This window comes from Brachyistius frenatus, unplaced genomic scaffold, assembly GCF_029030835.1.
Source record: "Brachyistius frenatus isolate BFR_SWC_R1_liver_20210118 unplaced genomic scaffold, ASM2903083v1 Contig_7, whole genome shotgun sequence".
Classification (NCBI taxonomy): Eukaryota; Metazoa; Chordata; class Actinopteri; family Embiotocidae; genus Brachyistius; species Brachyistius frenatus.
This window is the reverse complement of record NW_027210606.1, coordinates 618541-642079: the sequence shown is the minus strand read 5'-3', so window position 1 is coordinate 642079 and position 23539 is coordinate 618541. Positions and strand designations below refer to the sequence as shown.

Here is a 23539-nt window from a genome sequence, read left to right as displayed (position 1 = left end):
AAATACATCAATGCACTTTTAGATAGATAGATAGATAGATAGATAGATAGATAGATAGATAGATAGATAGATAGATAGATAGATAGATAGATAGATAGATAGATAGATAGATAGATAGATAGATAGATAGATAGATAGATAGACATATAAAACTGTAAAAATGCACAATATATACAAATACAAATCTAATAATATTAAATTAAACTAAATAACAATGCAAACAATAAAAAAATAATAATAATAATAATAAAAAAAAACAGTGCAACAATACCTGACACAGAGAGGAGGATGTCAACAAATCCATTCATTGCTGCTGTAAAACTCATATCTGCTTTCTCACCTCTGCTAAAGCACATCTGAAAATACATTGTGGACGGAGCAAATACAGTTGGTGACAACAAACAGCACTTCTTCGATGTGCAGAGGATGTGGTCATGAAAAAAACTTTTCTTTAGATTGTGGTTGGCAGAGTTCTACAAAGCAGGTAAGATTCAGACAGCATCGCTGTCTTCCGTTTCACGTTACTTCAAAACAAAGCTTATGATGAACAATTGATGGCCGACAAGCATCCAGATTGCACAATTCAAAGCACCTCACCCTAAAACCTCAAGACAGAAGAGGGTGCGACCTGCCAGATGAGCGGTCAGGGGCCATGCAACGTGGGCACAAATGAATTTAGCCGTGAATCCCGCTTATAATACCTGACTGTCCTGCTCTTTGCTGCATGTCAAGTCCTCTGCAATCTTTCACAACATTCTCGGTTTGTCAACACTGCACATATTTAATTAATTTTAAAAAAACTAATGGGAAAATGTGTTTTTATTCTCTCCTTGTGTATCTGTTGTATCAGTTTAGATCCCATGTAGTTCAACATGTATGTTTACTGGTGTGTTGAAACAAAAATGTGACAAACAAAAGAAGAGCAGCACATGGTAGGCTACTGTAGACACGAGTCAAAATCTCAGATATTAAAATAATAAATGAAACATTATTAGCCAGTGTGTATGTTTATAGGCACTTCGCTGGTGTGTCAGTGTTAATAAACATGAACAGATGGCTTCATTCTGCACCATTTCACATCAAAGACAGATGGCTCATATAACATGAAAGGTCACGGTACAGTCTTTCAAACATTTCGGACACTTTTATATTTCTTACACCGGCGAAAGATTTCATCATGTGTAAATGGCAAAATGTAAAGGACCCACAAAAACACGACCTTTAACTTTTAAAGGTAATTTCACCCCCACTGCAGCGTTTACGAGTCGGTCGACAGTTCCAACGAGGTCTCCACAAACTTTTCAGTTCCTGACTGTTCATTTCTGGGCAATTCTCCCCATCAAAGCTACGCAGCTCTGAGGTTCTGGGTGAGGTCCAACAACACAAGGCACACTCAGGCTTACATGTCAAATAAAATCATCCATTACATCTGAGGATGATGTTGTTATCCAGAGTGACCCACAGCTTTATTTTTAAGGCTTTATAAATATCATTATTAGCATTGTTACTTGGCACAGACAAAAGAATGGACTCGGATCCTCTGTGGAACATTTTAGAACCTCTACCAGCACCACAGTGCTCAGCATCATCGTTCAAAGATGTCGGAGACTCCCATCCTAGAGGAGATCCTGGATGGGGAGGAGGAGGAGGAGGAGGAGGAGGAGGAGGAAGAGGAAGAGGAAGAGGAAGAGGAAGAGGAAGAGGAAGAGGAAGAGTACAATGGTGAGAGAATCAAAATAGTCTCAACAGAGACCAATATACTTTACTGTCAAAATAAAAATATACAGAACAGATACTCTGACTTTCTCAGTCTTGACATGTAGATCATTTTCATTAATAAATGAAACATGTACCATAAAGCATAAAGAAAGCAGGTGGTAAAATATGGCAAGAATATTTTGCATATTGTTCAGTAAATAAAAAATAAAGATAATAATTAAAAAATAAAATTAGAAATCACAGTGGATAATAAATATTAAAATCTCTTTTGATGATGATGACAATGATGGTGATGATGATGATGATGATGATGACGATGATGATGATGATGATGAGGCTAATAGTGATGGTGATGGTAATTGTGATGGTGATGATGATGATGATGATGGTGATGATGATGGTGATGATGATGGTGGTCTTAATCAACGTACCATGCCACAGTGACTATGGAGACCAGGGCTGTGATGGTCCAGATGAAGCTGATTGACAGACGATGCTTAAGATATGAATGTTGCTGCAAAGAAGCTACAAGTTCTAAAACACGGATGCTTTCCAGACGTTGTAAAGCTGAGAGCACAGAAGATCTCTACAATCAGCCCAGTTTCAATGTGGACACTCGAGATGAGTGTCGCAATTCAGTATTCGACCAAACGTGGAATATGGTCACAATCTTCTGTTCCTCAGTTAGGGTGTTGAATAATGGTTTGTGCAGAACACGTGGATGTCAAAGTGAAGCTGACCTTTGACCTTTTATATCCAAAAGGATACAAAACTTCATCATTTATCCTGCTAGATATTATACCATGTGAAATTGTGATAGTGAGTGTATGAATGCTTGAGTTATGGCCACAAACATAATTTACGAGGTAACAGTGACCTTTGACCCGCAACTACCAAACTCTTATTACTTCATCTTTGGGACCAACTGAACTTTTGTATCAACTTTGAAGAATTTCCCTGAAGGTGTTGAATTGATACCTTGTTTAAACCTGGAGACGGTGAATGCTTTAATAAAGGACATTTTATTTTTATTTACATAAGTACATGTAAAATAAGCTAAAGGGTTTTTTTTGCTATTAGTTAGAGTTGTCATGGTTTCTTGTCTCGACCTTGCTGGTCTGGTATGTGTTTGAAGCGGCACTTGTCGCCGTAGAAACAGCCCGTGGTCCGCCAGAAGAAGCACTCATCTCCATTTATCAGACCCCTCCGTCTGGACCTGTGTGAACAGAACCAGAACAGATCACAGACAAATGAACACGTGGTACACAAAGGCAAATAATCAGCTGCTGAAAGAGACACAGTACCCAAGAAAACACATCATTGTATGTCAGTCAGTCAGTCATTGGTTTTTGTTTTGGACAAGTACTGTGTTTTTCATGTTCCTTTTTTTCTACTGCGGAAGCACAAAATGTCAGTATTGTAATAGTAAATCATCTTTGTTTCTCTTCGGGGTCATCTGTGATCATAACACATTCTCAAAACCAAAACCTTGTGTCAGACATACTGTATGTAACATTGATATGTCCCCTAACTGACAGGTATGATGAGTGGTAAATTGGTTCTCCTTTGTTAATGGACAATGTGGAAAGCATCACACCACACAGATACTTATTAGTGAGTCCCTCAGTACCCTGCGGCAGCTGAACTTGCCGGAGTCTCCACTGTGTTGGAGCCGACGCTGGTGTTGGTCTTTTGCTGGATCCAACGATCTGGATACCTCATCACCAGCTTGGTGCTCTCCAGCTCCACCCCCTGGACAGGAAGACACAGTACAGCTGATAAAACTATATATAACCTAGTTTTGGACCAGCGAATTTACAATTTTGTACTGCTCAAAACTTTATTGCACGCTTGTGTCAAGTGGCTATTTTAATGGAATGAGTATGCGAGAGCAAACATGAACAGACCTATCTGAAACCCCACAGACAGGATATCCTGCACAATTAAAACAATATTTTTTGAATGTAACCTACTGATTCAATTAATCACATAAAAATCAAGATGACTCTCGTCTACTGTTGGGTTATCCACAAATGACTTGTAATGAAATTACACATAACAGGGTAACAATTCAAAAGCGTTTTCATCTTCCCATCTGGTTTCATGATCTACACAGCCGTGCAAAGCCAGAGTGTGGCACTGCATCATTAATTAATGATTGGAAAGTAAATTAGGTGCACTCAAGGCCTCCGATGTAATTAATTTATTCACACCAACACATCAGTGACATTTTGCAGAGCGTGGTTAATAAATGAATTGCATGAGGAGCTTTGAGTGTGTGTAATTTACTCATGCTCACTCCTTAACATCATTCTAGCACCTGATTTCATTATGTTGGGTGAGTATTGTTTGTTTCTTTGTTCACTTTGACATAATTAACAATGAAATAGCTAATATAGCTTTGATTTGAATTATCCACATTACCAATGCATCAGCTGATGACATGCAGACCCCAACGGACCGAAAACCCTCAACGCTCTAAGCTGAGACTGTTGAGGCTGCTACATCTTCCACCTCCCCCCCCCCCACACACACACCCCCCACACCCCACCCCACACACACACACACTCCCCCTCCAGAAATGAGCCTGTCACTCACCTGCAGCTTCTCCAGGGCTTTCGCAGCCATGTTTGCATTTTTGAAGTTGACGAAGGCACAGAAGCGTTCATGAAGAACTCTGATGCTTTCGATCTCACCATACCTGTAACCACGGAAACACAAAGCTTCTAATGTACAGTGATGCAGTGTTGCACCAATCGTAATGTATTGATGACACGACAACTAGAGGCATCAGTGCTTCTCATGTTACAACTACTTCTCAACCTACAGCTCCTACTATCACTTTTACTATCTGCACTAATACTAATTTAACATAAAGAAATATTCATATTTTTTTCGATCTAAAGCAAAAATATTTTGGGTGATACAGAAAACACTGTTTAGTCTCCACCATGTGTCTTTATCAGCACAATTTAGCAACTGTACATGTGATGCTTCACGCAATATTGTCAAGCTTTTCATGACGTTAAGGACTGGAACGTATTTTGGATAGAATTTTGGAACCAAATGAACTGAACAATATCTGAAACTGGAATCCTTTCTACCACTGCTGGCTGTACTGTTGCTAAGACTAACAATACCACAATTAGTATGACCTGTGTTTGCTGTACTTGTCTGGAAAAGCTCTTTATTGCTTTATTGTCTTCACACACACACAAACACACATCGACTTCTTACATTTTGAAGAGATCCCAGAGGTCTTTCTCTGTAACTTCCAGTGTAATATTCCCAATCCACAGGGAGCAACAGCTTCTGGAAAATATGACAACAGGGGGGCAAAAAGAAGGCGGGGGAGGTGGGAAGGGAGAGACATGAGGAAGGAAGGAGAAGTTGAGGATGCGAATAGGAAGAGAAAAAGAAAAGAAAAGTTCACAAGAGAGGAATACGTAGAAAAGAGTGATTACTTTTTTTATTCATTGGACAGATGGTATTAGACAGACCCAAAAGCAATTTTCTTTACATTTATGTACATTTTACTTCATTTTTTATTTTACCCACAGTGGACATGTTTTATTGAAAGATATATGCTGTATTATATTCATGTAAAAATATAACAGGAAATTGTTTTGTTGTGTTTGACACAACTAGTAGGTTATACCGAGCATTCAAGGTCCAAAATATACTCCCCAAAACAAAGTCTTTATTTCTGAAAATTTTTAAGAGACGAGTGTGATAACGTGTATTTCATATAGTCATAAAACGTACCCACTGTGGTCCAGCTGAGATGTTTGCTTCAGTGCTAAAAGTCAGACGAAAGAGGAAAAAGATCACAAAACGTTCAAACGAGAGCATCGATGAAATGACATTAAAGTTCTGTGGTCTGCTGTGAATTGTGAATTGTGAATTGCTGTGAACATCTTTTTGGAAAGTTCATGTCATTATGTTATTTTTCACAGGACCTCCTTAATGGTGGCTTTAACCCCTTTACAGTTGACTATGTGTGCATTTTTTATTTATAGAGAACTAAATGTCTATAAGTCTCAAGTGAAAATTGCTATTCTGACTTTTTATGTTTTTACAGTACAGTATTCCCAATATGATTTCACTGTCAAACTATATATGTATCAACCCATTAATAATAACTTCAGAGTACTGGCTGATGTAAAAATGTAATATTCATGTGTTTGGTAATGCCTCTTTGTATTTAAGTCATTATGGAGCTAATTTCCTGCCAAAACAAACAAAACAAAAATGCCCAACAATTTACAAACCAATGCAGAAGGTTTGCAAATACATACACCATACCTTGGAAGTCATTTGTAAAACATGTTTTGTTTATTTGTTGACATTATGTACCGTCATTTTTCTCAGCAAGTTTCTGCTGTCAAACACTTGCTCACTGCCACATTGTAAATAGAAGTAGAACTGCAGGTGGTTCTGACCTTTGCCCTCAGGTGAGGTGATGACTGCCTGAACAGTGGTGAACTTCTCAAGCAGCAGTTTACTCTGCTCTTTCTCAAAACCCATCTCCTACAGCAAAACAAAAAGAAGCACTTTAAAATCACCACATACTGTATATGTGTCTTTTTTCCCCCTCCGAAATGCTCTAAAAGACCATAAATCATTTGGACGGGGGAAACAGTCAGCTCTGGCCAATAGAGAAGTGAGTTGACTTCCACTTCCCCTAGGCCTGTAGTTTAGAAACTTGAACTGATGAAGCCTTGGAGAAAGCTGAGCCTTTTGGTTGCTTGTGAAGCTTCTCACCATGAGCTGCAGGACCCGGCAGGTAAAAAGTTTGCTGGAAGCTTCCTTACAGCTCTGATCCAACTTCAACACCTGCTGCAGGGCCTTCTCAGCATCAGTGTACTGCTGTAATACACACACATATGACACCAGCGAGAAATGTTACAGGGCACATATCTACACTTATGATGTTACATCACTTGAGGATGACAGATTGGAGGTCGTAAAAAGGGATTATAGTCACGTAGCTTTTGATTTTCCTGCCACTATTATACAGGATTTGCTGACCTTTAACCCCATCAAAGCACAACCCTTGCGAAAGTATCCCTTTGGCCAATCAGGAGTCAGCTGAATGGACCTCTGAGCATCGGTTAGGGCAGAAGAGTACTTCTCTAGAAACCAGTGACAGTAAGACCGATTTCCATAGAACCTGAGAGTCAAGAAGAGACAGACATGTAGAGCAATGGCAGGAGACATATTCATTGAAACTAAAGTGACTGTGAAAGAAACAGGAGAAGAAGGTATGACTGAGCTGGAGTCAGAGTTGACAGGTGAGCTCACCTGTGGTCATTGGGATCACAGAAGATGGCTTCTGTAAACATGTCCACAGCCTGGCTGTACTGGCCTCGGCCAAACATCTGAATGCCCTGCACTGGAGAAAGTACACACACATTTGTTCAAATCAAGGTTTTTTGCCTTCATTCCCAATCAGAGTCCTTCAAAGTCCAATTTGATACCAGTAACACGGCAGACAGGGAAAAAGACATGCCCATCCACGACAGCAAAACGTGAGATAGCCAAGCTTTGGGCTGTGTTGGTGGGAAAGTTACACGTTTTGAAAACGGGAAACTTACACTCACGTAAATGTCGTGTGGCGTGGGATCATGTGACCAAACTCCCACATCAGAGGTTTTGAGACCAAGTACAAAGGACAGTTTTTGCCTGTATTAGGAGACAGGAGGGATGGCTCCTAACACGATAAGGTTCGAATCCAGGAGCTGACAACATTTTTTGTGTCTTAATATAATCTTAATTGTTATTTTTCCTAACTCCAACCATGTTTTTTGTCACAAACCCCAACCATGTGCTTATTTAGGAACTCCAACCACATATTTTGCCAAATAGTTGAGTTTTCCTATAACTTGCATAGCAGTCAGTAGGTTTCATTTTCGTCCACCACACGAAAAAGTGTAACTTTCACATCCTGTTTACAAATTATTATGTTTACAATCTAAAACTTTACAACGTAAATCAAATATGAACTGAGAAACTGCGACTCCTGAAATACTCCGTATCCGCTTCAGAGAAGTTGTCATGAGCAGTGATGTGGGAATTACAATAAATTTAGGCCCAACGTATGGAATCTGATTGACTGAACTTAATTAAACAGTTTAATGATGGTATCTTGTGCATTAGAGTTATTAAAAAGCCACAAGGTAGATCTTAAAGACAGAAAATAGTAGATCCACCTGTCAGAGACTCCCCCCTCCTCTTCATTTCTTCTGTATTCTCCACCTGGAATCACAACAGACTGTTTTGTTACTGCAGTGATTTCACTGGTTTCTAAAACTTCAACAAAATAACTGGCACCAGTTGTGGTGATCCCAGAGAAAGACCTTGAAAGAGGTTCAGTCAGTGACAACAAACTGGATAATAATAGTGTGTGTGTGTGTGTGTGTGTGTGTGTGTGTGTGTGTGTGTGTGTGTGTGTGTGTGTGTGTGTGTGTGTGTGTGTGTGTGTGTGTGTGTGTGTGTGTGTGTGTGTGTGTGTGTGTGTGTGTACCTGGATGCTCCCAGCCTCGTTCTCCTTGTTCTCTCTGGAGATGTGTATTGCTCTGTTCTTCAGGCCTTTCAGTTTGATGTTGCTGGCAGCATTGGCAACAAATGCACTGCTGATATCCCACTCTGGCTCCTGAAACAGCAGGATGCAGTACAAAACATTCACATTCAAAACATTCACAAAATGTGATTATGATGGTTTGAAAAACAAAGAAAAACCGGCCCGGACCAAATGCTGCTCTGATTTAAATAAGGGTGGATCAATAAGTTCAGAGACTGCTCTTGTTGCACGCAAAATGACTCGCAGCATCATAACGTGCACGTAACAGGAGGAAGGTATAACTTTAATGAGTAAGGGGTACAAATTCCATCACTTGATCTCAATCAGCATCTGAGTTACACACATTTTTGAGAACGCTTGTCCGTCATTTTTCTGTGGACATTTTGTGCCAAACTGAGCACATTACCTCTTAAAATGTTTCAGGAAGCCTCTGGCAATGAAGCAATGAGCCTGAAGAGATGTTTTGAGAGATATTTGCATTTCGCATGAGGGGTGTAAGGTTACTGTCCAAAATCGAAAAAAAGGGGCATCAGGTAAGGCACGCTGCCAGTTGGGTTTTCTGGGCCTTCGCGGGGTGGTGCACCGTGAATTTGTCCCGTACGGTCAAACAGTCAACAGAGTTTTACTGTGATATTCTAACGCATGTGAAGGAAAACATTCAGAGTAAATGACCTGAACTGTGGCAAGAGGGCACTTGGGTTCTTGGGTTCTTGGGTTCTCCAAAATGACAATGTGCCCGCCTGCCATTGAAAACGCACAGGTTTCTTACCCACAACAACACAAAGGGAACTCCCTATCACTGAGCAGATTTGGCTCCTTGCTACTTCTTTCTGTTCCCATTTGACACAAACTTTGATGTGTGCTCTCAGGTCAAGTTTCAGCTGCATAGATAATTGCAGATGCACCCAGACCAGCGCTCACGAAAATGTGTGGAACTGGGGGTGCTGATTTTGGTCAACGGATAAAACTTGTAACAGTAACTCATAAGGGTTGTACCTTCCTCCTGCTCAGTGCACAACCCACGTTGATTTACTCTAGTACATAGTAAATCAATTTGGGTTGTTTCTGAACATTCATGTAAATTATCCAGGTAATATTAACTCTGAAGGGGAGTTGAATCCAAAACACTGTGCAGTCATTTTAAGTGAACGATGTCTCACTGTTAGTGTGCACAGATTTCTAAGTTATGGTCAAAGAAGTACCAGCAAGTCCTCGCAGTAGCTGTCAAAGTCAGGGTGTGTCCATACATCATAACCAGCCTACATTTACAACTTATGGCTTCAAAATGTTTTCCGAGGACTGAGTTATGTTTGTGCATGTTTGTGTGTGTGTGTGTAGTGTGTTTGTGTGTGCCTCAAGTAGCAATGTGTAATACCTGTCCAAAACATGTACATGTATCTAGTATTGAAACACACATCTGAGAGGTCAGCGTGCAGGTTGAGTCCCTCTGGAGAGGGCAGGGCTCAGGGTATCAGTCATGGACACTGCAGATGTGGCTGACGAGTTTGCTATGATAATATATGACCTTGCGTCACCTTGCAACAAGGACTGACATGATGCGAAGGCTGTTGCGCTGTCATTTCTGAAACCAGCACTCAGAATGTATATTGGCTGCATGGCAGTGCTGTTTTTATGGTGCTAATTAGGGGTGTGTTCATACCAAACATGTTTGGAGCACTTTATTGAAACTCTGCGGTGTCTACTTCTCTAGTTTGATTCGTTTTAGCAGAGGAGCCAACCAGAAGGCAGGTGCTACAAAGTAAGTGCACCGAGATACCTTAAAATAGAGGTCTTGGTCCTCTTCCAAGGAAAGTGTGGTGCTCTTCATTCAGCATCATTCATGTTCTTAACTGATATGAACATAAGAGATGGTAAATTATGGCAGAGTATAGACAGATCTATTAATGATTAGCTGATGTGATAAGTGCAGGAACTTTAGGTCCAAAATCTCCACACCAACAGTTTTACAAAACCTATGAGATGATTTGATTGTCCTGTAATTTAGCAGTGCAAACAAACCACATACAGTAAGTCATTGTGACATTTTACACTCTGGACGAAACAACAACAAAAAAGGGGTCCCATGCACAGCTCAGACCCCTGGGCTTAAAAAGCTGTTTGTACTCCAGGGCAGGGTCTGATGCCCTCCTGCGTTGAACACCGGCATGATTAACGAGATCCTTGGATCATGGGGGTGTTGAAGTACCAGTCTGCACAAAAGCACTGTTCGTTTCATTTACTTCTTCCTTCACAGCAGTTTATTGAGAGTATAAATCCATATTCACAATGAGTGAGGACAGAACGATGATATGTGTTGCACATGACGGTTTTAGCAGGATATCTTACTCTTCCAGAGCATTTTTCAGGACTGATAAAACCACCAAGTTGCTCTGGTGGCTTAAATACACAGTCTGATACTTTGTTTTATTATTATTTGAGTATGCCAGCCTGGCTTCAACCCACCTCCTCTGACGTCCTGTTGAGCAGCTGACGGTTGCTCTTGTTCTCTGATGTCACGAGGGCAGGGACTGATTCAGGGCTGCATTTCTTTCTGGGACAAGCTGCAGTCCACTGCTCGTCCTCTCTCACCTTCTCCTCCTCCTCCTCCTCCTCCTCCTCGCTGTCGCTCTCTGATACTGCTACAGACGCTTCCTCTTCCTGTTACAAAATTAAAGCATTATATTAAAAATGTTATAAAAGATTAGGTCACTTGTAGCTCTTCTCCTGTGCAGTAACCAAATAACCTCAAACCATCATCTGGACTTATATGACCCTTGTAAGCGTTTGGGATTAGGTTCCTCTTTATCTAACTGAGGACATTTTGTTGCTCTGACACAAAACAACAAGCTAACGCAAGAACCAACAAGAGAATAAGTGATGCTGGTATCATTTTTAATTTTTCTCTGACATTCCCCTCCATACAGGGCACCACTGGCTGGCACAAGAAAGATGGCGTCCCACAAATGGCACTGAGCTCATCTAACAACTTCTTAGTTCTTCAAAGTGCTCCACAGCACCAAATGCTGCCTTTATTTTTCTATAATCTCGTTTTATAGATGTTGCTTTTTATATTCTAGCTAGTCTTATATAGCATTATAACATGAAGCAAAAGCTATCACAATTACCGTTTTTAAAATGAAATACTGAGTGATTAGAATCTAAGCAGAGATCAATGGGTGCTGGTGCATCATTTGGTAAGTTGTATATGTGGTAAGACCATAAATTCATGTTTGACTGGTGCTGCACTGTTTGAATTCAATTGTAAAGCTTTATGCTCCACAGAAGAACCAAATCCAACAGAACATGTTTTTAGGCATGTTCAGGCATCTCGACTACACAGTTCTGATTTTACAGTATTTGTTATTACAAATAATATTAATTAAAAAAAAAGATGTAGCTTTCTTCATAATGTGTAATTCTTCCATTTTCCTCTTTCTATGCATAAAAATAGAATTACGCCATCGCTGTGGTGTGCCTCCGCCAACCACTCAGGTTGTGGTTTACCTCCATATATGTCCCAACTGATATAATATACGTAGGGAAGAATTAATACGTGTTCATACGCTTGTACAATAAAGCTGATTGACAGTAGAAGGCTTCAAATATGGATGTTGCTGGAAGAAGCTACATATTGTAAAACATGGATGCTTCCTGACAGCACAGAAGATCAATACAGTCAGCACAGGGGGGCTCACTGTGCCACTCCGCTGTTGCCATTAAGCATTTATGTTGGTTTTGTGAAGTTTGCTGAACATGAAAAATGAGAGAAGATGTAACGGAGGCTGGACAAAACAAGTAGAGACCTCAACTGCACGAGAACTGCCTCTGAATTATGGACATTTGCACTTTTTCATGGTATTTATAAATATTATAACAATAGCGTAAAACTTGTACAATAAAAACACACAATTTTAGTTGGTTTATAAGCAGACAGACAAACACGTACACATCCTAAACACCTGAAGATAATTAAAGACATACAAACTCTGCAAGTCTTTGCACATTAAAATAAATAAGGAAATCATAGCTCAGGAGTTCAGAAACATGCCCTTTAACACTTTATGTTTGCACCTGCTCTGAAGCATCCTCCATCTTCTCCTTTCTCTCCAGCTTCTTCCGTTCCTTCTGCCTCTGAAAGGAGAGCGTGGACACAGTGGCTGAGGGATGGCACACAGACAGGTGTGGAAGCAGATGCACAGTCAGGTTTAAAAGGTGAGGAGGCAGGTGGGTGTAGTAAAATGTATGGAAACAGTGTTTGAACACAGTTGATGTAATTAAATGAGGGTGTGGTGACGTATTAAATGGAGCAGATATTGGCCGTTTCAGTAAAAGACATGAGCAGCTCCACAGACAACATGTTTGTGTATCCTTACATTTCTAGTGTGTTATGTTAAGTGCACTCTGATGTCTATCAGACGGTTTTTGTTTTTTCACATACTCTCCTTTTGGCTCTCCTTCGTTCAGCTTTCCTCCTTGTTCTCTCCTCATCATCCTCCTCATTGTTCAGCGTGGCCTGTTCAAGACACAGTAATGCACACATTATTTAGGCAACTGACAGATTTCTTTCAGAAGGAGCATTGAGGAACTTCTTAACTAGCCTGACCATAAATATCAGATTCAGCTTCATGAGACATAAAATGTGCTTGTTTGTGCCTTTACATGAATCCAGCATGTTTCTTAGTGTTTTTATGACAAAGTAACCGAAACTTTCAGTCTACCTGTGATGAGCTTTGATCTTTTCTTCTGTCAGTGGGATCAGGAGCTCCATCCTGAACCTCCATGTCTTCCTCACCAGACCCATCTGGACGCACAAAGAAGAATATGTTCATTGCATTATACGGTAAAGAGACAAAACACAACATGGAAGACGAACATCCCTTCTGCTGCTGTCAGTTTCACTGGGAAGTTTAAACGCGGCTGTTAATTTTCCATTTGGGTACAGTGTGTGTGTGTGTGTGTGTGTGTGTGTGTGTGTGTGTGTGTGTGTGTGTGTGTGTGTGTGTGTGTGTGTGTGTGTGTGTGTGTGTGTGTGTGTGTGTGTGTGTGTGTGTGTGTGTGTGTGTGTGTGTGTGTGTGTGTGTGTGTGTGTGTGTGTGTGTGTGTGTGTGTGTGTGTGTGTGTGTATGAGCTGAATGCATGACTAACTAATTTCCCATGCAAAATTTCACAGGTGTTCTGATGGCAGCTCCGGACAGGCATCAGCTAAGAAAGCAAAAGAAGGAGTGTGACTGTTCATTTGTTCTGATGTTTCTGAACGATGTAGACATTTCGTTTTATCAGTAGAAGTTTGGCTATCAGAGCAGGAACACACCATTTAACCAAATATTTATTGACCACTATGTTTTTAACAAAAGCCAACATAGTCAAATATTGGCCATAACATACAAATATAATCCAGGGGTGTGGTGTGTTCAGGTACAGGTAGACATGTGTCCCAAACAAAGGCAGTGAATTAATGGGTCCATGTGCTATGACAGCACATAGTGATACATACATCAGCGGGAGCCCTGAGTGTTTTTAAACAAGACAAACTTTGGTTGGAAAACGTTTTTTTACATCCAGTTCATGGTATACATTTCTAGCAGCACACTCCGGTTTAATTTTCTCATCTGTGGGACATTTTATCTGATTCATTTTACATCAAATAATAATACAATTACAAGTAGAATGAGAAAACATTGGAAAACCTTGGATAAAGGCTAAAGTTTATTGAGAAAGGAGGAATTAAATGGGCAGACTTAAGCACATATCACACATTATTATTACTTGTTTAAATGTGCTATGAAGAACTACTACAGATTCATGTAGTTCTTGGCTAAAATATTTGTAAAAAAAAAAGGCACAGACAGGTTTTATTTCTAGGGCCCAGGATTTTGTGCTACACCCGGTCATAAACGCAGTTTGTTAAATGTGGTTTAAGTCTGATCAGTCGGGATGTTTTACAGATATTATCTTGGGTACCTTTAAGACCATTTAACAACCAACTCATCAAAGTGAGACCTATGAGTTGTAAAGAAAAGATTGGCGGGGTGTCTCTGTGGCCTCCAGGCGATGTGTGTTGAAAAAAGGGAAATCCACCCCCCTCTTACTACACAAGACGTCACCATGCCTGAAATATCTTAGTGGATCTGGACCGAAATAGTGCTGAAGTACCCGGAAGCATTCTAGAAAAATCCCCCAAGAAATGTTTCCCTTACTCATGTTTAAATTTCAAGTGAACGTTAACACACTGACAGTAACTTTTTAAGATGGAGAGATGACACGTTTACCTTTCAGTCTTCAGTTAAAAAAGAATAATAATAATAATAATAACAGCCACAATATCAGAACTGGGATAGGAGTAACTTTTACATTCAGCTGATGAGCCCTCACTTTGCTGAAACAGATCAGTTACCATGCGCTCAAACAGGTCACAGCGAGAAGGAAAACAGCATGTAGTTTTTCATTTCAAGTGACTGCAAGAGGATGCATCTGTCTTACTTGCAGTAATTGACATGCTGTTGTTTATTTGCAGGGCTATCAGTTAACATGAGTTCAGCGTGGAGGATTTCAGAGGTTGTACAACTGAGAGATCCTCCAAGGGTTTATTTAAAAACATTAGACACTCGTTAAAGAATATATTAACAAAGGCCATGGAACCTAACATTTGCTAGCAGAATACATATAAATTGTGTCTACATGTGAATTAACAGTTAGGGGCTACTACTGAGGTTTGTGGGCTTCCTTAAAAACTGAAACAAACAAGGTTGCTTCCTTGTTTCTCAATTTGCTGCAATCATGATGTTCAATAACAGCAGTGGACACATTTGTGGGGGATTTTCCCAATTTTCTGGAAATGCAGATACAATTTCTGTTACATTTGAATGGAAACCTTTCAGCATTACATAGTTTATCTAACACTTCTTCAACTGTAAATCTCCAACTATAAACATATGTTGCTCAGGATTTTTTGAATGACTCCTTGTCAAAAGTCATCAGATTTTTTAATTCTCAAATGTAAATGTGAGAATTAAAAATCCAGAATCTATTAGTGAATCTGGCTGAATGCTAACATGTATCTGTATGACAACATATTTTACTACAATCAGTAGATTATACAGACTAAAGCAGTGATTAGCCTTGAGACTAGTTAAAGAGAAAGAGGCAAAACTGTATATAGGCTCTCGATGAGGTTTTATACATCCAGCATGCTAAAAATGAAAGAGCTTTCTCTCGCTCCTTCATGATGTCTTCTTTGTTCACTTGAACTCTGCTAGAAGATCACAATGAAAACAGGGAGACGCAGGCTGTGTGATACACAGTCTGAGGAACAATGTGAGCTGCAGCACCACTGAAATTCTGATTGAAAACTTTATGACTAATGTTAACGAAGGTGGATTGAATAGTGTCAAAAGGCTGGTGCCGATGCATGTGTCTAAAATATGCAGCAGAGTGAGGTGTGGTGAAGAGTTCCAGTTGTACATGTTTTTCTAAGGTATTTCATGAGAAGGCGGGGACATGCTGAGTAAACAAAATCCGACATGCAAACCTGGACTAATTTAAATAACTGCAACTTTTAAGAACCTTCTCTCCGGAGATCAATGCCCGCCTGTTGTCCTCTTTATCTCCAACTGCTCGGTCATTTTCTCCCAGTGAAAAAGAAGAAGCATTGCAAACAAGAACAATATGTGCTGCTGAACATTGTCAAACACTTAAAAGTTATAAGGATTTGGGCACTAACATAGCAAAATCTGAATTAACTGGGGATGTAAATGACAGATTGATGCTTTGTTTTGTTCATCTCCTGCCAAATATGAACTAACTTATAGTGGATGTGTGCTCCAAAGAAACCCAGAACAGCTCCAGAACAGTCTGAAAACAAATGTGTATTGTCTTGCCCTTGGGATAATAGTCAGGAAACAAGCTGGCAGATCAGGAGTTTAGTCAGGAAGTATTCTCCATTTCATGACACATCTTATCTTATCAACCACCTGCACAAAACACTCTGAAACTGGCTGTTCTTGCGGGGTGGAGAATTGCAAAGCTCGGGGCCAGAGACACTTTTGCCAGCCAAGTCATCCCTGCCATGTAGCCTCATCTTTACTGTGACTATTTTATTCTATTATGTTTGTAAACCATCTAAGTGTGCAAAAATCTGGCTTTAAACAACAATAACAATCTAGTTGAGATTCTGTAAACTCTGCCATCTTGCAGCTTGCAGCCAAAATAATCACATGGCATTAATTTAGTTTCAGTTTTTTATGACTGCTGCGAATATGGATATGAATGTTCAAATGTTTCCTGACACTGAAATAGTGACATCGATGATCACGGTCCCTGCGTTTAGAGCAGTGGGGAGTATTTGTTTACTCTCTAATGTAGCCGTATGCGCACGGGTTTTGCGACAGGTTCCAGTGCTTTAATGAAATAAAACTGCTGATACAGAAAAATCTGTTGCAGGTTCAGGATAAATGTAGCTGTAGAGTGAATAGTGTATGTTCTCTGGCCAACATGTTCTCCCTTCAAACACAACATGCTGACAGATGAAAGGCGAGGGGCGAAAACTCCGTCCAGGAATAGACCGTCTGTTCAGAAACCTTTGGAGTGAGCAGTAACGGGATCTGTTTGGCATTAAGTCACAACACCGCCTGACGAAAGGCAGGCAAAAAGTTGAAATGACTGCAGAGGGAAAGGGTTTTGGATAATCATGCATACTTAGGCGATGTGAAATTACAGGTTGGAAACTGAAACACGTTCCCCATCAGCACGACATGAAGATCACGTGCAGGAAGACGGCCTATAGACGACTCCACAGGCTGATTTACAGTACAGTGTGTTGTGCTGCTCTTCATGCACGCTTTTAGAAGAGCAACATCTTTACAGTGTCTTAATATAATGAGTTTTTAATACATCTGTGTGGCTACATCAGCATTTATTTAGTCCTTAAATGAGGTCATTACTGTGCAGATAATTTTCGTATTATCATTACTATTACTATGATTGAAAAATACAGCAATTCAAAGATACCAATCCTATTGTAAGCAGCAGCAGATATGATGGCATGTTACTAAGAGGAGGTTGTGTGTGCAGTGAAGTTGGTGTGAGGGCGATCTGTGCCCTCTGTGCTTCAGCAGATAAATGGTTCTATATGTTTCCAGGCAGGTGAACAGCCAGCAGAGTTTTCATTCAGAGATTTAGCACTCTGCTGCATTCACACTCTTTTTAAATATTTCTCATACAACTAAACAGTAGGTTGCAACTTTAGCGAGAAAAAGGATTGTAATAGACTACGATAGCTAAAAAATGGATTCGGTTATATTGCCGCAACAATGGCATTTTGTTGGGCTCACGACGACAGATGTTTGGGTGACTCCTGTGTTTCATTACTCAATAGTCTCCAGCACTCAGAGACACACACATACAAGTAAACACATGTAAAAAAATATATAAAATATTGTAAAAAATCGCAAGTGTTCTAAGCTGGTAAGAGCAGGAGGTTTTGCTGAAGCAAGCAGCAAATACCAGGATCTTTATTCTGAGTATTCCCGTTCTTCAGGTAGGAACATGTGGACTCCAGAGCTAATTCACCGAACACAAGGGGAATGTTTGGTCTCGTATTTTTCATATCAACGGACAATGTTTAATTGTTTCTTGCTTTTTGCAGTCTGTCTGTGTACTATGTCAGATTTTAGTTTCCAAAAATGCACCAACTGTGTGTTGATGTGTTTGTGTGTAACACACCTCGTGACATGTCTTAAAATTTGCCACGTGTCCACAGCGTCCATAGCTTTCCTGAGAACTCCTGGGTTCAAAAAAAGGCAACACGTCGTATCTAACATCTCAGTAAAAAAGATTTGATCTCTACTCTTTGATTTTAACTACAAACAGGCTGAGGGGGAGACCATGTGTTACTGTTTGAACTGAAAACCACATGCAGTGAAATCTGCTTCTCCGACAGGGTGGCATTGAAGGAAAACTTCAGTATTTGTCAACCTGGACTCTGTTTTAGTTTTAGGTCAAAGTGACTAATGGAGACAACCATTATTTAACTCCGTCCAGTACTGAGCTTTAGCCTGGAGCTGCCCCATCAATCCATGTCTACTAAAAGTACTTGTTTCTGCCATTGACAGGCTCAGATTCTCAATATAATTTTCTGAGTATGTTACGAAAAGGATCACTGACCAGGGACAGAAGTCTCGTTCTGAAATCACAAGACGTGATGTCGGAGGACAACAGTTGAAACTTGAGAGTTAAAGAGAAACGTGTCGGGAAGAGATTGTTGTGTTAGAGCAATATACATGTTTAATGGTTTACACATTTCTGATATTGTGCAGACAAAATGTTCCACAGCTTTCATAGATTATGTCTATTCGATAATGACATACTGAAATTGTGGCTAGTCGCTTTACAAATAGATGCTCACACTACTGTCCAAACACTACATACAGTAGCTGACTAATGTATCTCAGTCACCTTTTTGACCGGGATAACATCAACTTTATTGTCAATCGGTGGATTGACAATAATAAGAGAGATCAAAATAGTGTTTCTCACAGTCCCACGGTGTGCAAAAATAAAAGATAAAACAAGAAAAGTATAAATATGTAACAATAAAAACAATAAAACAGACAACAACCACAGTGACGCTTAACTGCAATATATATAAGTACAATGTGGTGAAAATCCGGGCCCATAGTGGAAAGACTGTACCTCAGTCTATTTTTATGAAGTGCTGGAGCTGGATATGGGTGTGCTTTGTGTGATGAAAGGAGAGGGGTGACAGTGGGGGACAATGTTCAGACTTTAGGGGGGGAGAGGGGAGAGAGTTCAGCAGGGTTCTCCTGAAGTCTATAACAATCCCCTTTGTTTTTGTCACGTTGAGGTACATTTTTATCCCTGCACCACGTGGTCGGTTCACCTCATTCCTGTAGTTTGCCTCATCGTTGTTGCGATGCGTTGTTGTTGAGACCCGCCACAGTTGTGTCATCCGCGAGCTTTACGATGTGATTGGTGCTATACAGTGGTGCACAGTCATGGATAGCAAGGTGAAGAGCAGGGGGCTGAGCACACCTCCTTGGTAAGCCTCCATGCTCAGTCTGATGGTTCCTGATGTATTGTTTCCAACCTGCACTGCTTGTGGTCTCCGGACTCTGTTTTTCCCTTTCTGTGTTCCCCCTCCTTTCCCTGCTCTTGTCCTGTGTTCTTGTGTTTGCCCTTGTTTGGTCATTGTCCTGTCCGTCTGTGTCTGTGTCTGTGTGGGCTCAGTCACCTTCTGCAGGCTCCTCCCTGGATCACTCCCCTGGATGGCTGGTGCAGCTGTTCAACACCATCTGTGTCGCTGTCACAGAGTTTGGAGGTCTACTCTCCCGACCAGAAAGTGTGGCTCTCCACCAGAGACATCCCACTCCGGACCAAATCCCATAAAATCTCTCCCCGCTACATTGGTCCATTTCCTGTCATTGAAATCATTAATCCTGTCTCAGTAAAGCTCAAGCTCCCCAGCCCCATGAAGATCCTCCCTATGTTCCACGTCTCCCTCCTGAAACCTGTTACCACCAGTACTCTTGCCAAGTCCGCCAAGACTGCACTCACCTCATCGAACCTTGGATCCTCTGGACTACTGGCTCCAGGCCTGACGGTACTCACCTACACTCATCTGGCCACCTGCATTCACCAACCTTGCCCTCGAGTCTGTCCCTGCTCAGCAGTAACCCTGGTGGCCACCCTGCAAACAGAATTCCCAGCTGGATTCCCCCCTGAGGACTCAGCCACTGACTCACTGCTGCCCCGCAGCCTCTGCTCGATCACGCTAGTGGGGAGCTTTGAACAGGACATGGACTGTTCGAACATTCTGTCCGTCCGTCCTTGGACATTAACCACACCACCGTCCGTTTTTCAATAAACCTGGTTTTATCATTCAACTCTGTGTTCTGCTGTTGGGTCCGTTTCCTGATCCACCCCTAACACAATTACAGAGAGAAGAGCTCAGGCCCAGACGGGCCAGTTTCCATATTAACTGCTGAGGGATGATGGTGTTGAATGCTGAACCAAAGTCTATGAACAACATTCTCACGTAGGAGTCACTAGTGTCCAGGTGGGTGCCGGCTGAGTGGAGGGAACAGGTATGAAATTGTTGAGGTTGTTGAGCAGAGAGGTGTCACTGTCACAGGTCTGTATGTAGTCTGTGATGGTCTTGATGTCCTGCCACTGTCTCTGCCGTCTCTGAAATGGCAGGTAATCTTTTTGGTGTATTGATGTTTCGCTTTCCTGATTCCACGGGACAGGTTGGCTCCCTGCTGTTCTCAGGCCGCCTGCGTCCTGGCTCTGGAGGCGGCGTTCCGGATCCTCAGCAGCCTGTCGAACTGCCCATCAGCCCTGGTTTCTGGTGAGACTACGTGGTGATGGTTTTCATGTGGGTCACATCATCAGTGCATTTGGCAGACTAACAGTCTCTGTGTATTCCTGGATGTTTGTGTGGTTGTTGTAGGTGGCCGCCTGCTTAAAACATGTCCCAGTCTGTGGTGTCAAAGAGTATTGAAGTGCAGCGGTACCATTTTCTGGCCACACCCGTACCTGCTTCTGAGCTGGTCTGGTGATTTTAACCCTCGGTCTGTATGCTGGTTTTAGCATAACGGTGATGTGGTCAGAGAGGCCGAGGTGCTGGAGGGGTGGAGCCTTGTATGCTGCTTTAAAGGTTGCGTAGACCAGGTCCAGTGTGTTATTTCCCCTTGTTGGAAAATTGGGACACTGCTCGATCAAGTGGTCTCTCATTTTCACAGTTTAATCACCAAAAGAACATATTTATTAAACTGCAATTACTTTCAGTAAATATGTTTGTTCACTTCTAATGATCTCTCCATATTAAAATAAAGGTTGGCAACACAGTCATACAACACCCACCACTCTGAGTTTATCTAGATGTAATGTTCTCACCCACAGTTTACTCTTTGCTTCTGTTATTGTAACTGAGCACTTTCTGTAACTCATGTATGACACAGATCTTCATGGAAAGTGAAGGAATTCTGTCTCCCGGGTGGCTGGAAGAGTTTTAATGTAACAAATTAAAAAAAATAAAAAAACCAGCAAGAGTGAATGGAAGCACTTCAGAACACAGGGAAGCCTCTTCCTCATAAAAAAAAAACTTCTAGATTAGAGGGCACTACTCGGATGTCCTGCAGTTTGTTTTTTCACACAGATTACACATCTACTAACATCCATTATTATAAATGTTAGTACATGACAGCCTAAATATAGCCAAACTATAACTAGCACACATGTAATTTTGCTTTGAAGATTAATGCAATGTTTTATAAAAGTCACACTAGCAGAGGTCTTTGTTCTGCAGGAAACTCAGATGTAGGCCTGAATGGTTCGAACTTAAATTAACATTAATTGGCCATTCCTTAATAAATACACTGAGATATATATATATATATATATATATATATATGTCATTTATATATAACATATATATATAATTATAATATATATATATATAATTATATATTTATATATAATTATATGTCATTTATATATAACATATATATATAATATATATATAATTATATATTTTTAATATATATATAATTATATGTCATTTATATATAACAATTAATAATTATATATATATTATATAATTATATATATGTTATATATAAATGACATATAATTATATAATATATATATAATTATATATTTTTAATATATATATATTTAATAGAATCGTGTTAAAATATCAAACTTTTAAATTCCATTTTAGATCCTAATTATTTTAAATGTGGTAGCCCTGTACATGTTTTCTGAGGTGGTATGTTTAGAGTGGTGCAAAACTGCTCTCCATTTTTCAGACAAAAACACAAGTCAGCAATTTTTCACTCAAAATTGAAACTCGAGAAATAATGTGAAAGTCTGTAGTCTAGTCAACACAGCAATGAAATTAACACTCTTTCTCTTCTCTCATTACCAAAATCATTTCCAGGAAAACAAAACTGAAGGTGAATGAATGAGAACTGGATCAAGCTGCTTCTCTGGCCTGTGCACTGATAAAAAATTTAAAAAAATCCCACGCACACATAGACACAGTCAAAGACTCACAAACACAAACATACAAGAACATGAAACACACACATGAAAGCATGTAGGAGCAAAGTGAAGTGCTCTTCCTCTGAGTCATCACCAGTTACCGAAGCAACCGAGAATCCTCGAGTGTGTTGAGATCAAATGAGGTCACCTGATGTCTGCTCAGGCTCTGCATTTAAAAGAAAAACTGCACATTTACTTTTATACTTCTGATTTACTTTACTAGAATTATACAGTGTTAAGACCAGCATTAATCATGATTACTGATTTTACCAAATACATTTTTCTTTCAGTCTTATTCATGTTATCTTGAGCTTTCATCTGCGTCTCAAAGTCTTCAGGAGACCAAATCCTATTTGCTTAGCGGGATTTGATATAATTGGTATGATAAATGCAAGGAAACTGGTGTTTGTGTTGTTTTAAAAGGGAAGAAACTAAACTCCGCTCACTGATGAAGAGTGTGAGATGTGGCCGAAAGCTTGCAAGCACACTTTGAGTCAAGACTGCCAAAGAAAAAAACTAAAATCAGGAAATATATCCATGCACCTAATTGATTTAAAAGTAAATAAATACAAAGACTGTAAAGTGAGAGGAATGACGTACCAGAGTGACAGTCGAAGACACGAGGTGTGATGAATACGGTAAGAAACTCATACTGATGTGAAATAAACTGAATTTATTGTCTAGGGGAAAGATGACGGGAAGAGAAAATTGTGTTCGACATAAAAGTGTTTGTTTCGCCTGAAATATGTCCGGTGGCCACAATTTGAAAGATTTTCTATTGTTTCTTAGGATAAGGTAGGATGTTACTGACATATTTCTACCAATTTTTTTTGTTTGGCTTCCAGTACATTTTTTATTTTTTTTAATTTAACCTTTTTTTAACCAGGAGAGTCCCATTGAGATTAAAAATCTCTTTTTCAAGGGAGACACGGCCAAGACAGGCAGCAACATAAGAAACACATAGTTACAGACAGAAGAACACAGAATGAGACAAGTTAAAAGAAACTAGAAGTTACAGTTACGTAACCTGGTTAATTTAAAAACATTGACCTTTTTGGGAACCTGCCTCTATTTCTTTCATTTTAGATTTAAAAGCAGTAAGTGGTATCAGTTCTTTGAGTTTTAAATCATTCTGCAACATATTCCATGATGAGGGTGCAGACAAAAGCCCCTTTT

The 23539-nt window shown here is 40.1% G+C and overlaps 1 protein-coding gene across 2 annotated transcripts in view; it reads right to left on the bottom strand.

The window, feature by feature from the left end:
- Window positions 1-242: 242 nt before the first annotated feature.
- The window catches only part of LOC138615714 (stress-induced-phosphoprotein 1-like), a 29498-nt gene continuing 6201 nt past the window's right edge, over window positions 243-23539 (bottom strand). The window contains exons 2-16 of one of the 2 annotated variants that reach the window (XM_069689481.1): window positions 13021-13103; window positions 12741-12815; window positions 12374-12433; window positions 10766-10960; window positions 8246-8374; window positions 7932-7977; window positions 7024-7114; window positions 6751-6892; window positions 6484-6588; window positions 6162-6249; window positions 5485-5518; window positions 4957-5031; window positions 4318-4420; window positions 3350-3471; window positions 243-2935 (exon numbers count right to left, since the gene is read on the bottom strand). In XM_069689481.1, the coding sequence (XP_069545582.1) occupies window positions 2809-2935; window positions 3350-3471; window positions 4318-4420; window positions 4957-5031; window positions 5485-5518; window positions 6162-6249; window positions 6484-6588; window positions 6751-6892; window positions 7024-7114; window positions 7932-7977; window positions 8246-8374; window positions 10766-10960; window positions 12374-12433; window positions 12741-12815; window positions 13021-13103 (1475 nt within the window). In that variant the 3' untranslated portion in view covers window positions 243-2808. The remainder of the gene's footprint in view (window positions 2936-3349; window positions 3472-4317; window positions 4421-4956; window positions 5032-5484; window positions 5519-6161; window positions 6250-6483; window positions 6589-6750; window positions 6893-7023; window positions 7115-7931; window positions 7978-8245; window positions 8375-10765; window positions 10961-12373; window positions 12434-12740; window positions 12816-13020; window positions 13104-23539) is intronic. The other variant, XM_069689482.1, reaches the window with a different exon arrangement.